At 40.2% G+C, this 15,738-nt stretch overlaps 1 protein-coding gene across 1 annotated transcript in view; it reads right to left on the bottom strand.

Annotated features, from left to right (window-relative positions):
- The window catches only part of phf12b (PHD finger protein 12b), a 76,142-nt gene that overhangs the window by 44,408 nt on the left and 15,996 nt on the right, over positions 1-15,738 (bottom strand). The window contains exons 3-4 of the mRNA XM_068008239.1: positions 1,278-1,350; positions 84-501 (exon numbers count right to left, since the gene is read on the bottom strand). Of these exons, the coding sequence (XP_067864340.1) occupies positions 84-501; positions 1,278-1,350 (491 nt within the window). The remainder of the gene's footprint in view (positions 1-83; positions 502-1,277; positions 1,351-15,738) is intronic.

A 15,738-nucleotide genomic window follows, 5' to 3' on the forward strand; every position in this document is an offset into this window, starting at 1 on the left:
TTGGAATTTACAAGGTGAAGGCATGATGGTTCTCACTAAGATAATAAGCAACTCATTATGTGCAGTTACACTGACGCCCTCACCTGGAAGTGCTGTGGTACATGTCAGTTCATTTGGAAGTTGAAATTGAGTTGGATTTCGCTCCATAGCTGCTGCGATAAGTATTTCAAATGGATTCCTTATTTGCGATTGTGAGCAGTCCATCTCCATGGCAGCATTTTCATCGTCCACATCAATCATGTCATCATCCACCTCGTTTTGCTCAGAAGTGGGTGTGTCAGTGCTTGCATTAGACGTTGGCGTGCCGGGCCGACTAACACGCCTTTCCAAATTTTTTGCTTGTGCAAATGATCTACAGTTACTGTCCACCCTGCAATCCAATGCTTTACTGTGGGTTTTGTCAGGGAATTCCATGTCCACAGTAGGGGATGCTGTCCTTTTAACCGTCTGCTTATCCATAACTCCATTTACTTGGCCTAGTCTTTCTTTTTTCTCTTGCTTCTACAAAAAGGGAGAATGTTTTAATTATTCATCAAAAGAGACAAAACTGTTAAGGAATAAAAAGTATGAGAGCGCTAACAAATATATGACTGAAGCAGTTGTCAAAAAAAGAAAGTTAAAATGCTTTAAAATTGAAAGGTTCAACTGAATTGAACCCAAGATCAAATGACTTGTAATTATGTGAACAGCACAAATGGATTATCTCCAATTCCCACTCATTACGTAGTTTAGATACCATGTGGATTTTGAAGAATTTACTGCCATTCTACAATTACAGACAAATAGCTAAAGTTTTTCCAAGTAGTCCAATTTTAATGTACAATGCAGTCTCAATTTTTATTTTGAGGCATGGGGGTGGAGGGGTGATCTGTGTGGTTTTTATGCACTGAACTTCAAATCAGCTTCCAATGCCACCACAGCTGAAATGGGGCACTGATCTTGGTGTGGGCACCACAAGTGGCCTCGGTGCTCCCGAGTTAGGCAGCATTCTAGAGTGAAAGAGAATCAGCCACCAATCTTCCAGTGATCACTGCCAGAAAGTGCATCCATGGGCACATACGGTTTAACCACAATATCTCGTGTAATGTAATAATTGCCTACTTAAAATCACTGCCTAGATTCACATACGAGAATGGCTACTTGGTATGAATTAAGAGGGCTACAAGTTCCTATGAGACTGCCTTTGGGAGAGGAAGAGAAACCTGTTAAGAGAAAAGTTCATATTCCCTCTCCCCACCAGTAAAGCACTGTGCATTTTGTAAAGCAGACCTACTTACTTTTCTGCGAACTGTGCACCTATGACACATCCAGTCCCCAGGTGGAAGCATCTCCTCACTGAGTGGAGGGTTACTGTAATGAAGAAGAAAGCAGTTCAGCTTGTTGCATTCAGAACTTGATACATTTTAATGTCAAATAGATACACAGCATAACTTAAAATCAAACTCATTATCGCATTCCTTGTAGTTAATGTAAAACAATTTGGAAATTCTAGTACTTCCATTAGAATATTGTTAATGACACCATGTAGTGCTGGAACTGGAAACCCAGCAAATTACAAACAGTTCAACAGATCAACAAGAGCTCTCGTTCTAAAAAGGTCATAGACTGCTCATTCTTCCATCCTCGGCACGTTAACTTGGGCCAACTAACGGCACTCGTACTTTTGAATCACAAGGTTCCACCCCACAACTTGAGCGCATAAAACTAGGCTGACACTCCAATGCAATACTGAAGGGATGGCATACTGTCTGAGGCACTATCCTTCAGACGAGGCCCTGCATGATGTCGAGGTCCATGTGGGTGTTAAAAATTAGCCATAGCACTATTTGAAGAGGAACAGGAAATTCTCCTAGCGTCCTGGCCAACATTCTTCCCTTGACCAACATCACAGAAAATAGATGAACTAAGTTCAACTACTCAAATAAATGTTTCTAGGTTCTTACTGCTTGGAAATTGGCTGTCGGGATTGCCTTCACAACAGTCACCACACTTCAAAATAATTAATTGTAACTGGAATACTTCTGCGACATGATAAAATGTTATATAAATTCAAGTCATTTTCAGAATGCAGTACTCCTAAAATACAGCCCCACCACAGAGACAATGCTAAAAATTGAATAAACTCACAATAAGCATAGATGATATTGAAACTTTCTTGCCATTTTTTCTCTGCTCTCCTTATTTGTGAGTTGTGACTGTGAGCATCAGCAGGAAATTCAGCTGCAAGTGCATCACAATCTTACCGGACATCCACACGCATGCACTTCCAGCAGGAATCACTGGCTACAATTAGGCACAGGAATGATGGTCCAGTTCTCCCTTTCCAACACAAAAATACAAAACTAGTTGTTGCACCCCCATCAATGAGATCAGCTAACTCAGCAGAGACCAGGGATGAATCTTGGCACCTTTCTGGTCTGTATGGTTCAGTTACTCACTGGATAAACTCACTGAGCCACTCAGGAGCATGAACTGACATTTTAACAAGAATTCCAATACCTCTGCTACGATTCATGGAATTTCTCTTGCAACTGCTTTGGTCTTTTCGGGGTTATATATTGCAAATATTGCAACTTTTTTTGCAGCAAAACAAGATTCTAATTTTTCTGCTTCGATTTCAAACATTCATCACCTCGGGTTTAGATGTGTTCTATTATGGTAAACATCCTTACAGTTGCTGATTGCAATAGGCATCTTTTTAATCTATGTGTAACGATGTATAAAAAAAGGGCAGATGTCAGTAATAATGGAATTTAATTTACACCACTAAACACACACAGCATGTTAAAGAAAGAAATACTGCATGTGGCCCCCTGAAGTTTTTTAAACTGTGAAACTGAGCAACAGCTATCTGATGGCAGATAAGTTAAATTTAAGCAATATGTTTAACTGTTAAGTATTCATCTTTCTTGCAGGCAAATATAAAACTTCCACTTAATTTTGATAGGCAGGCAAGTTATTCAATAGTATACCTAATACGATGTAGTGAATGATTTTACTCTTGATAAGATAGACAAACAATCTGTATAGATAACAAAAAAAAAATCTGTACAGCTAAAACATTGTCAATTCCCACAATCAAAAGCAAAATACAGCAGATGCTGGAAATCTGAAATAAAAACAGAAAATATTGGAAAAGCTCAGCAAGTGAAGCAGCATCTGTGGAGAAAGGAAGAGAGTTAATGTTTCAGGTCGAAGACCTTTCATCAGAACCAGAAGATGTTAAAGAGTTAAAGTTTTTGAGCGCGTACAGAGCCAGGGAAAGGAAGGGGGAGGGTAGGAAAGAACAAAAGGGAAGGTATGTGATAGGGCAAGAGTGATTAAATGACAAAAGGGATGATGGTGCAAGACAAGGAGGATGATAATGGGACGAGTAAAGAAACAAAAGATGGGTCTGGAGTAGCTGTAAATGGCAACAGCAGAACCATTAACAGCACTTGCTGTCCGAAAAAAATGGGAGCAGTGGTTATGATCTGAAGTTATTGAAATCAATGTTGAGTCCAGAAGGTTGTAAAGTGCCTAAACAAAAGATGAGGTGCTGTTCCTCGAGCTTACGTTGAGCTTGACAGGAACAGCGTAAGAGGCTGAGGACAGAGAGGGAGTGGGACAGGGAATTAAAATGGCAAACGCCCAGCAGGTCAGGATCATGCTTGCGGACAGAGCGGAGGTGATCAACAAAGCAATCATCCAATCTGCGTATGGTCTCCCCAACGTGCAGGAGATCGCATCGTGAGCAGCAAACACAGTATACTAAATTGAAAGAAGTACAAGTAAACCGTTGTTTCACCTGGAAGGAGTGTTTGGGGCCCTGGACAGTGTGAATGGAGGTGGTGAAGGGGTAGATGTTGCATCTCCTACTCTCACACAAGAAGGTGCCGTGCCTTTTGTTTCTTAACTTGTCCCATTACCACCCTCCTTGCCTTGCACCCTTTTGACATTTATTCACTCTAGCCCTCTACCCCATCACAGACCTTCCCTTTTGTTCTTTCCTCCCTTCACCTCCCTTTCCCTGGCTCTGTACTTGCTTAAAAACTTTAACTCTAACATCGTCCAGTTCTGACAAAAGGTCTTCAACTTGAAACGTTAACTCTGTTTCTTTCTCTGCAGATGCTACCTCACTTGCTGAACTTTTCCAGCATTTTCTGTTTTTGTCAATTCTCTCAGTTCATTGCTAGTCACAGAATTAACCACTGAGGAAATGTATTAGACAGATTTTAGGTTCATCAGCCATCGCTTCTTAGATGAAAAGATCAGACTGTGCCACAAAAAGCCAAACTGATGACAGCTGAGCATTGTCACCCTAGCCATGTTGTGTATAAGGCCCTGTTCTGGATCCTCATATCTTTTATAGTAGTGATGATGGTAGCTGAAGAAATCAAGTAGTAAATGCAATGAGGCAGACACCACAAAAATGATAAGCTCCAAGTAATTCAAATCAGACCATCCAAATCGGACAGAGAATTAAGAGCCAGAAAATGCTTTGTATATGAAGGCGGAACGACAAAAGGATAGAATCATAGCAAAAGCATGTTACATGGTCCAACTTCCACAAACAAATTAATCTCAGCAAAACAGAGGTGAAAGATTGACTATTTTTAAAGCAGCAGAGGCTACTATCTCGAATAGCCAGCACAAGACAGTAAATACAAACAAGCTATTCCGAATGCCTTGGAGTCTATTCTAGGGAAACCCTTAGCCCATTGATGTGGCCAAGCTGTAAGAGTATGCATCCTTTCTTTGCTTGGCAGTTTTCAACTAGCTAAAAAGCAATACTAAATACATCCCAGTACCTATTTAACTATTCACTGCCAGGCAGTAAGTTTGCATTTGGTTTTGTTCTGTCCATATAGAAAAGCAAGGCTGAGCAAACATCATGAAAACAAGAGTTTCTTTTTAAAAGGAAGCAAGTCATGGCAAACAACCTGCAAGCACTGTAATTTACCAAAATTCCTAGATTCTGGAAGGGTCCCATCAGATTGGAAAATAGCAAATGTAACTCCTCTATTCAAGAAAGGAGGGAGACAGAAAGCAGGAAACTACAAGCCAGTTAGCTTAACATCTGTCATAGGGAAAATGATAGAATCTATTATTGAGGTTTTTGCAGGGCACTTAGAAAATCTCAATGCAATCTAGCAGAGTCAACACGGCCTTGTGAAAGAGAAATCGTGTTTGACTAATTTATTAGAGTTCTTTGAGGAAGTAACAAGCAACGTGGATAAAGGGGATCCTGTGGATGTGGTGTACTTGGATTTCTAAAAGACATTTGACAAGGTGCCACATCAAAGGCTACTACACAAAATAAGAGCTCATGGTGTAGGGGGTAACATATTAGCATGGATAAAGGATTGGTTAGCAAACAGTAAATAGAGAGTAGGCATAAATGGGTCATTTTCAGGTTGGCAAGATCTAACAAGTGGAGTGCCACAGGGATCAGTGCTGGGGCCTCAATTATTTACAATCTATATCAATGACTTGGATGAAGGGACCGAATGGATGGTTGCTAAATTTGCTGATGACACCAAGGTAAGTAGGGAAGTAAGTTGTGAAGAGGATGTAAGGAGTCTGCAAAGGACTATAGATAGGTTAAGTGAGTGGGCAAAAAATTGGCAGATGGAATATAATGTGGGAAAATGTAAACATGTCCACTTTGGCAGGAGGAATAGAAAAGTAGTATATTATTTAAATGGAGAGAGGTTGCAGAACTCTGAGGGACAGAGGGATCTGGGTGTCCCAGTACATGAATCACAAAACATAAGTATGCAGGTACAGCAAGTGATTAGGAAGGCAAATGGAATGTTGTCATTTATTGCAAGGGGAATGGAATATAAAAGTAGAGATGTTTTGCTACAGTTGTACAGGGCATTGGTGAGATCACATCTCGAATACTGTGTGCAGTTTTGGTCTCCATATTTAAGAAAGGACAAAATTGCTTTAGAGGCGGTTCAGAGAAGGTTCACTCGACTGATTCCTGGGATGAGGGGGTTATCTTATGAGGAAAGGGTGGACAAGTTGGGCCTGTATACATTGGAGTTTAGAAGAATGAGAGGTGATCTTATTGAAACATACAAGATCCTGAGAGGATGTTTCCCCTTGTGGGAGAGACTAGAACTTGGGGCCACTGTTTAAAAATAAGGGGTCTTCCATTTAAGACGGAGATAAGGAGAAATTTTTTCTGTGAGGGTCGCGAGTCTGTGGAACTCTCTTCCCCAGAGTGGTGGAGGCAGGGTCATTGAATATTTTTAAGGCCGTGTCAGATAGATTCCTGATCAACAAGGAAGTCAAAGGTTATAGTAGGTAGATGGGAAAGTGGGGTTGAGATTAGAATCAGATCAGCCATGATCTTATCAAATGGCAGAGCAGGCTCGAGGGGCCAAATGGCCTACTCCTGTTCTTAATGCGTATGTTCGTATGTAACAATTAAACACTAATATGTGGCAAACCTTTTAGAAGTCAGTGCAGGAACATGCCGCCAGGATGTGCTACTGCTGACATCAACCAGTCCCAACATAAAGTGGGACAATGAAAGGACTTACATCGAAGTAGTACCACCTCTCAGCACTTGCTGCTGAAGGACCGAATTCCAAAAACACTGGCGGTAGATCGAATATAAATCACAGAGAAAAAAATTACAAGGCCTACTTTAATTACATTTACAAATTAAAAAACAGAAGTAAGCCCTTAAGGGTTAACCAATAAATGATATACTTGAAGAACCAACACACAAAAAGCAAAACCTTGCCACAAGCAAAAAAAAAGCAAGAACCTCCCATTATACATTGCGAGACCTTCTCTCCATACACAAAGAAAGATTCCCATATATACAAAAAAGCAACACCCCCCTCAAACAAAAAATAAAGAAACCCACTGAGATTGAAAACTTGGAAGCCTTGAGGACTTGTAAAGGCTGATCCTAAATTCATGTAGAATAGATGCTTCCTGATTTGTCAAAATCCAATCAGGAAGCACCCTTTTCCATTCTTCCAGCTTTTTTAAAGTTCCAGGCATGAAGTTAAAATTGGCTTTGTGCACAAGCACGCAAAGAACAAACTGGCAGGGGCTTTGTGGTATGGATCAAAGAAGCTTACAAGCTGTACTTGCCCCCCAAGCCATGTCTTGAGACCCGCTTTAAATCACATGAAACATTTGAAGTTCTTGAGCTGGCTATTCAATCTTCGTAGACACACAGTTCCCAGCCTACAATTTATAAAACCCAGAAATGTATAAATGATGATAAAATTCTTCTCCGTTAGTCAGCTGACAGAAAAGCGCCCCGCGTAAATCCACACCACCACACCCACACCACCTTCCAGGGTAAATGAAATGGAAATATGTCATACACCATCAACAAATTTGTTTTCTTTTTAAAAAATCAGAAGCCTGAAAAGAATCATTTGACAAGTTTCATTGTCCATACAGTTTCATCTCTTTATTGCTCTCTAATGGATACAGCCTTCTTATTACATATAAAAATTAGATGAACTTACACACGTTCAGTAAATTTAACACTCAGGTGTTTATAAAAATAAGTGTGAATTATTACTTGCCACACTCCACATGGAAAGTAAGTGCAGTTTATATATGCAGAGTCATCTGTTATAGAGCACAAATCTGAGAGGTTCACTACAGCAAAAACAGCAACTCCTGCTGGTTAATACACTAAAATGCACAGTAAACAACATTTTAGTTTGCAAGTTAGAACATGTTTTCTAGCCTCAATTTTGAATGTCATCTTACAGGTGGACCACATCAAATCCTGTTGTGGTGAAATACAGGCAAATAAACCAAATCTTCCGATGCCATCTTCAACTCCTCCTGCAATGCAACTTTTTTTCCTCTGGAATCAAGGTATTTAATTAAATGGCTCGCAAGTTCTAAAATAAACACTTCAGGTAAGTCTTTACAATGGCATGATCAATTACTCAAGTATACAACAGATCCCAACCTATTAACTTCCTTTAAAAAATGCAGGGAAGCATCCCAATGGTGCAGCGAAGGGAGGGGGGCAAAAAAAGAGTAGGGAAAACTATAAGGAGAGAAAAATAAGGCAGCCAGAATTCACTATCCAGTGACCTCCTTAGAACTGTACTCACAGTTGGGTGGCACAAGGCAAGAGTCACCTTTGATCCCTCCCACAATCAAATAACCCATCCTTACTCGCAGACAACTTGGATAAGATACTGGAAGGCAGGAAAGAAATGAAGTCTTAAAAATGGATTTACTGTAACATGACCGGTGTCTCCCTCAGGGTCTGGGTGCAAACAATACTCCACTCCTAAATCACTGCTTTTAAAAACAGCTGTGGGTAGGGTGGTAAGTAAATAGAAGCTGAAGTTCTGTAACAAACTACACACTTCTATGGCGAGTCTTTGAAATGCAGCAAAGAAAGTGACTCCAGCTAGCTCAACGGCAACCCTCAAACCTATGTTTTATAGACAAACCCTCCCACCCAACTTCCCCCACCCCCTCAAAAGATCAATTACGCTCAAATTTCCTTTGATACAATGCAGGAACAGTTACAGCCAGTTTTCCATGTGCCACTTTGCATATTGATTTATACAGGCAGGCTATATAGCTTACACCTGACCAAAAAAAACTATTATAAAATTTGAATTCTCCAATAATTTAAATTAAGCAACATAAATACAACAGCAAAGTGGGAATATAGTACCAAGAAAATTTAATTATCAGACAATTTAAATTAAACAACTTTGAATTGCAGGAGTTGAGTACTGTGCTGCAACTTTTTATTTGCCACATGTAAATGATGTAGACGTGGACACAAAAAGAACAGTAAATTGCATTTATATAGCACCTTTAACACAGAAAAACATCCAAAGACACTTCATAGAAGTATAAGGAAAAAAAACTGATGCCAAGCCTAAGCTCAAACAGGTGGGATTTAAGGAGGGTCTTAAATTCAATATTAGATTGACAGAAGTGTTAATAAAGATTGCAACAGCAAAGGGGTAAGTTGAGGTGGTACTGTGAACACAATTACAATGCACATACTTCACCAAAAGTGAATCACTGACCTTTAGTCAAGTGCAATCCGAACATTCTGTACCAAGGATAAAAGAATACTCTTCTGTTTAAGCAGTCAGTTGCAGATTGCCATGTTCAAACAAACAGGCTTTCCCTCAGTGGTGGGCATATTAGATCATTCATTAGTGCGTGCTTTAATAGAGTTGCAATAATGGTAATATGCATTATTACAGTCTTGTTGGGCGAGTTTTTGAGTGCGTCACAGCACAATTTTCTCGTAACAAAAATGGAGAAAAAGCATTCTGTAAGTTTGAACATTAAACATTCAGATTTAAACCGAAGGCTTGAGTGCATGAACACAGAGGATGTAAGTGGCTTTGGTCCACCTTTTCTTCACTTGTCCTACCTCAAAAGACTCTCTGAACCTGAAACACAGACTGGAGCTGTGTTTCTAACAGTGCCCTATTAGAGAATGTTGGAGCACCACTCAAATCAAAAGATAAATATGACCATACTGGAACAAAATCAGCTCTCCCAGAACACCCCACCACCAGTCAGCACTCACGCACACAGCAAATGAGGCTTTGGCCCAGGTTTTCTGATCATAACGTAGACGCTAACCCATTCATTTGGTGTTACAATTGGAAAACGTAGCCTTTGCCTCCATCATATATTAATTTAAATGGACAGCATATTTCACTTCACATTATAACAATATGCTAACAATTCCTGCATTGCTCATTTCGACAAAAAACTATTTGGTTAAACACAGGCCTTACCAAAGCTTCCAGTAACCCAGGATAACCTACACAGTTATCTATCCTTTTTTTGCCCTGAAACATCAAGCATCTACTCGTTCCCATACCCTATTTAGTATTCCAGAAATCATATTCATCTACTAATATTTTCAAAACAGACATCAATTTGCAATAGTAAATATTCAAAACTCAACCAGAACATTTGACTGTCCATGTCACTTCAGGTCTTGAAAACCAGGGCCTCCAGAATTTACTCTGCAAGTATACCCTTCCATCGATAGATTATAACCGTGGGCAGATATTTCCTATACTTTTGCACAAGGACTTTGCAGAAATTTGCAGTTTAGGAGGAAAAAGGCTATTGTTCAGTACATTTTTAAAAAAAAACAAATTTCTTCAGCCTGCTCCAAAAATCAGAAAACAGCATGCGGGGTGCAAACCAGTTTTAGGCAAAGAGTATGGCTACATTTTTTATTTCCTACTGGCTCCAAAAACTGAGGGGAGAAGGAATCAATCTGCAATCGTTGGGGGGTCACATTGCAGGGAGGCTTGTTGGGCCTGGGGGAAGAACTCCTGCGCCTCCAGGCCCACAAGCTGTGCCAGAAGGGCACTTACCTACAGTTCGGGCCTTCTCGCCACCTTTCACGTGGTGTGAAGAAGGCCCAGGAATCACGGCCGCCAGGGGTTGAAATTGCAATTTCTGCAAAAATGAAGGCCCGCAGCCCCCTTAAAAGGTTTTAATCACCAACCCACCTCCTGGGAGCAGGTTGGTCACCCGCCCCAATGAAAACCGGAAATGGGAGGGCTGGAGGCAGGTCTGAAACAGTTACGATTTTGAGTGACCCCCGCCCCCAACTCACCCGTTCTTCAATGTTAAAATCATGCGCCTGGTAACAGATTGCTGTTGAAATTCCTTTGGTTAATACCATAAGGCATCCAAACAATTTGTAGAGTATAAAATTAAATACACCTGCCTCAGGATAATTTGGAAAAATACTCAAAAGACAAAATCAGTACATAATTATTAAAATGCATTTACAACTATAAAAGCAAAATGTAAAAAAAAAACAAATCCTAATTTGAGGAACAAAATTATAAAAGGATGCAAATCCCAGCAGTCTAAATGAAAGTTCTTGTTGGAAAGGTCCAAAGTTACCATGGTATTTGTTTCCTTTTAAAATAACGAGTAGCCACATAACCAGTAAACAGACATTTGTAAAAGCCTGCTTGCCACATAGACATGGGAACAAAGCTTTAAATTACATACCATACTTCCAGAATGCTAATGGATCTGGGGAAGAGAAAGAATGAGGATCTATCTGTTCTCTTGGTGGGTCACAGAAAGGATGCTTAACGCATCAAGCATGTGCATTGTAAACTGACTGTCTCTTCAACCTCTCAAGTATATTCCTTTGTTTCTTTGAAGGTGGTGTCGTGGCACCAATTTCTTTCCAGCATATTCCATGTCAAAGTCAGCTGCAACAGCCATTAGACTGACATTTAAATAATATCTGCCACCACTCTGTTCAATCCCAAAGTCTTTTATCGTCTATCTCACTGTTTGTCAAACCTCATTCTTCTCTGTTGTCAGCAAATCGAGATTGTGCTCCCTACCCGAAATCCAACAGATATATATTCTACCAAGGCCTTGTGAAAAAGTAAGCGAAAAATGGAACCAACACCAACAGGAAATCCAATTAACAAAGCCAACAGAATTTTGAACTACATAGCCAAAAGCGTAATCCCAGTCACTGGGAAGCAAGGAAGATATTCAAGGGCTGAAGGAAACGCAAAGAAGATCAACTCTGTACCAAAGATAGGAATTATGAGGCTAGGCTGCAGAATCTTGGTCTTTTCAGCCTAGAAAGAAGAAATCTGAGGGGTGACCGTAGAGGTACAAGAGATAGTTAAGCAAGTGGAAAAGGTAAATCTGGAATACTACTTTAAATTAAATTGCAAGAGTAGGACATGAGGACACAAGTTCAAATTAGTAAACAGCAAATTTAGGACTGATATCAGGAAGCTGTTGTTCATACAAAGAGTGATCAACACTTGGAATAGATTTCCAGACAGTCGTAGAAATGAAAACCCTGGAATCATTTAAGAAACAATTAGATGCAGCAAAGCAGCCTGCTTGATTGGCATCCCATCCACCACCCTAAACATTCACTCCCTCCACCACCGGCGCACAGTGGCTGCAGTGTGTACACCATCCACAGGATGCACTGCAGCAACTCGCCAAGGCTTCTTCGACAGTATCTCCCAAACTCACGACCTCTACCACCTAGCAGGACAAAGCAGCAGGCACATGGAAATAACACCACCTGCACGTTCCCCTCCAAGTCACACACCATCCCGACTTGGAAATATATCGCCCTTCCTTCATCGTCGCTGGGTCAAAATCCTGGAACTCCCTACCTAACAGCACTGTGGGAGAACCTTCACCACACGGACTGCAGCGGTTCAAGGCGGTGGCTCAGCACCACCTTCTCAAGGACAATTAGGGATGGGCAATAAATGCTGGCCTTGCCAGCGACGCCCACATCCCATGAATGAATAAAAAAAAGGATGCAAGGTCTCTCTCTGGATGGATGAATTAATATGGGCCAAATGGCCTTCCTCAATTGTAATTATCTTGTAATCTTTGAAGGTGCAGGAAAGTGAAAGATGCATTATCTGATGTCATAATATTTATCGTCATTACATTTCTCTCTATTATATCCTGTTTGTCAAAAAGGAAAGATGGTAGTCAACAGTATCCTGCAGGAATTCCTGGGCTATTTTAAGTTTGGTGCGCATTTGTTGTCAGAATTTTTGTTAAATTTCCAAAATGGATGAAGAATGCAACACCTTACAAACCAATTTTCAATAAAAAATACAAGACGTACTCACATTTATGCAGTTACATGCCAATCCATCAGGATTAGGCCACTGCACTAGATAGGGTCTTGGACACAATAGTGAAAATCATTTATTCATCGAAGTACAAACATACGGTGAGATTTGAGCTTCATGCTATATGCATTCTATTACATACTGAAAACAGAGCAAGTTTTCATACAAAAAGCTACAGTGGGTGATTTTTCATGCACAATGGCCTTCAGTGACAGTGATACACGCAAGTCTATCCCAGCTGCTGGAAATGTGAATCACTAACAGCAAGTATAATATTGTCTTTTGGTGATATCAGGGCCTTGCTGTTTGCAGAACACAAAAATTACTGAAGTACTTTATAACATTGATGCACTATTTTTAAAAAAAGCAGACTTATAAAAGCATTCTGATTTTAGGGTTAAGCCAGATAATCACTCCCCAGATAAAACACAAACACGTCAGTGACATACCGTAGCTCTGGTGTGAGGCACACAATTGCTTTCCCCATTTGGAACAAGAAACATTTCAAATTCTCTCCACAACAATAGGCAGTGCTGGCACCTTCAGCAGCCTGCACGGTACGGAGATGGCTGAGTAAACTTGCATTGGGAAGGAAGTGCTGAGGCTGCAATTAATCAAGTACATCAATTCCTTTTGGCATTAGACTCCAAAGATAGCTGTAAGAGTTTATTTCATTCGTTCCTTAAAAAAACAACTTCTTGATGATAAACACTTTCATTTTTGACCGAAAAAGGATGAATTGGCTTGCAGCTGATTTCACAAGGCTTTCAAACCAAATTCAGGGGGAAAAAAACCTGAAAATCAGAAGACAGAGTTATCCTAATTATAAGCATCTCAGGTTTTAGCAAATTCTACTTTATTGGAATCAAATAACTGAAACCACAAAGACCAATAAATGTTTACACATAATCTATTTCTCAAGTCTTTGTATTAAGAATTATTTTTGAATCGCGATAGAAACCAACAGATCTGGGGAGACCATCCCATTTGCAAATATGATGCAACAATGCTTGTGTAAATGGATCAGAAGCTATACCTCCAGCCATGCATGACTAATTTTTTCCTCAAGCCCTCTTCCTGTAACAGGCTACAACTTTAAGAGTTGTCTGGCATTTGTCAATGTTTCTTCTGAGACATTTGACCAAAATTGTAGTTAACAACATAGTTGTTGGATGAAAATATGGTAACTCCACATATGTAGATTTTATGTACACAGTGAAACAAGGGATTTGCAAATTTAAACTAAACAGATAAAAACCAGATATACTTGCAGCGCAAGCAGCAGTGTGAAAACTCTTCGCAATTCACAAGCTTTGGAACTGATTGTCAAAATCCTGCAGAGCAACACTGGAGCTAGTTAATTGTGAAGAAACCTCAGGCTGCGCTGCAGGTTGAAGGATTAGAAGGCACTGCGCATTCAATTCCATTCCTAGGTTTGCATAACATGCTGTGCCTTCCACAATGCCAATCTGGGTGTTAGAACGTTTGTGTCTGTGTGGACGCAGCAAGAATTCTTGTGCATCACTGTTATGGTCATATCAGTATCTTCCCTTCCCCTCAAAACTTTCTCCGTCAATTTGTCAGTGCATAGAATTTGATTCTCAGCTGCAGTGCTGATGACGTGGAATCGCAGAAAGGTTACAGCATGGAAGGAAGCCATTCGACCCAACTAGTCCGCACCTGAAAGTCTATGGTGCAAGTAACAACATGCAAAAGTTGCATGGGGGTGAGAGGAACAGGGAAAAGAGAGAGAGAAAATGTTGATGCTGAGATCATGGAATCTGATGCACTACAAATCTCTCAATACTTAAATGGGAAACACCCCATCATCCAAGGTAAGAAATAGCTTATTACAGCAACACAATATGGAATACCTTGGAAACTGATGTTTAGCAAGAGATATGTATTTTAACAGACAAAATTTGCATTATTCCATAATTTGTTGCAGGTAAAAAAATGATACCCACATAAAAATTGCAGTCCCGAAATAAAATGCTCAAATCTGTTCAAGATAACATTTCAGTGTTTGAAATCAATGAGGAGCCCTATCTGTTTACACTACCCTCTACTCTTCATCTTGGTTCCTGCACTACAACTCCCTCAAGCCCAAGATGAAGTGTGTCAGCCAATGGCATTCATAGGCAAACCAATCACAGCTAAGCTCCAAACAGAAGAGACATAACTTCTTCCGCCCTATGGAATTTCTTTAGCACTTGCCATAAATGGGGAAAATTTCATTATAAGGTAGATGTCAGCTTTGACTCAGTGGTTGCACTCACACCTCTGATTCAGAAGGTCGTGGGTTCAAGGCCCACTTCAGAGACTTGAGCACATAATCTAGGCCGACACCTCAGTGTAGTACTGAAGGAGTGTTGCACTGTCAGGGGTGTTGACTTTTGGATGAGATAGTAAACCAAAGCCCCGTCTGCTCTCCCAGGTGGACTTAAAAGATGCAATGGCACTATTCAAATAGAAGCAGGGGAGTTTTCCTGTGATTTGGTCAAAATTAATGCCTCAATGAACATCACTAAAATAGCTTATCTGTTCAATTATCATATGTTGTTGTTTGTGACACCTTGCTGTGCACAAATGCTGCATTTCCCTGCATTACAACTGTAACTACACTTCAAAAAGTACTTAATTGGTTGGGAAGGGCAGTGAGCAAGTACTTTTGGTTAAGAATAGTATCCCATTTTGTATTGAAGAAAATGCATCACCAAAAAAGTCAATTTTTCTTTTAAAAAAAGGCAATTTTCTCACCTGCCAAATATAGGTTTACACAGAGGTTTTTCCAGAGTTGCAATCATGCTTCTCTGGGTCAGGCAGCTCCAGATTGACCCAAAGTAATAGCTCCCATTGCTTTCAAGGTATCTCCAAGGTTCTCCCCAGTGTTGCTGAAGCAGACTAGCAGTGATAAGACCCAACCTAGCAGATCTCCATGCCAGGTGAGAAAATTGATGTTTGGCTGTATTTTAAACAAAGTAGTAGGTGCTCTAGTATTCCCCTTGTCCTTTAATACTCCGCTTCAGTTTCAAAAAGCTAGGAAGCTTCAACAGTCTTAAGAAATGAGAGTGGTAACAAACAAGGCTTTCTCTAATGTACA

This window comes from Heptranchias perlo, chromosome 28 (assembly GCF_035084215.1).
Source record: "Heptranchias perlo isolate sHepPer1 chromosome 28, sHepPer1.hap1, whole genome shotgun sequence".
Classification (NCBI taxonomy): Eukaryota; Metazoa; Chordata; class Chondrichthyes; order Hexanchiformes; family Hexanchidae; genus Heptranchias; species Heptranchias perlo.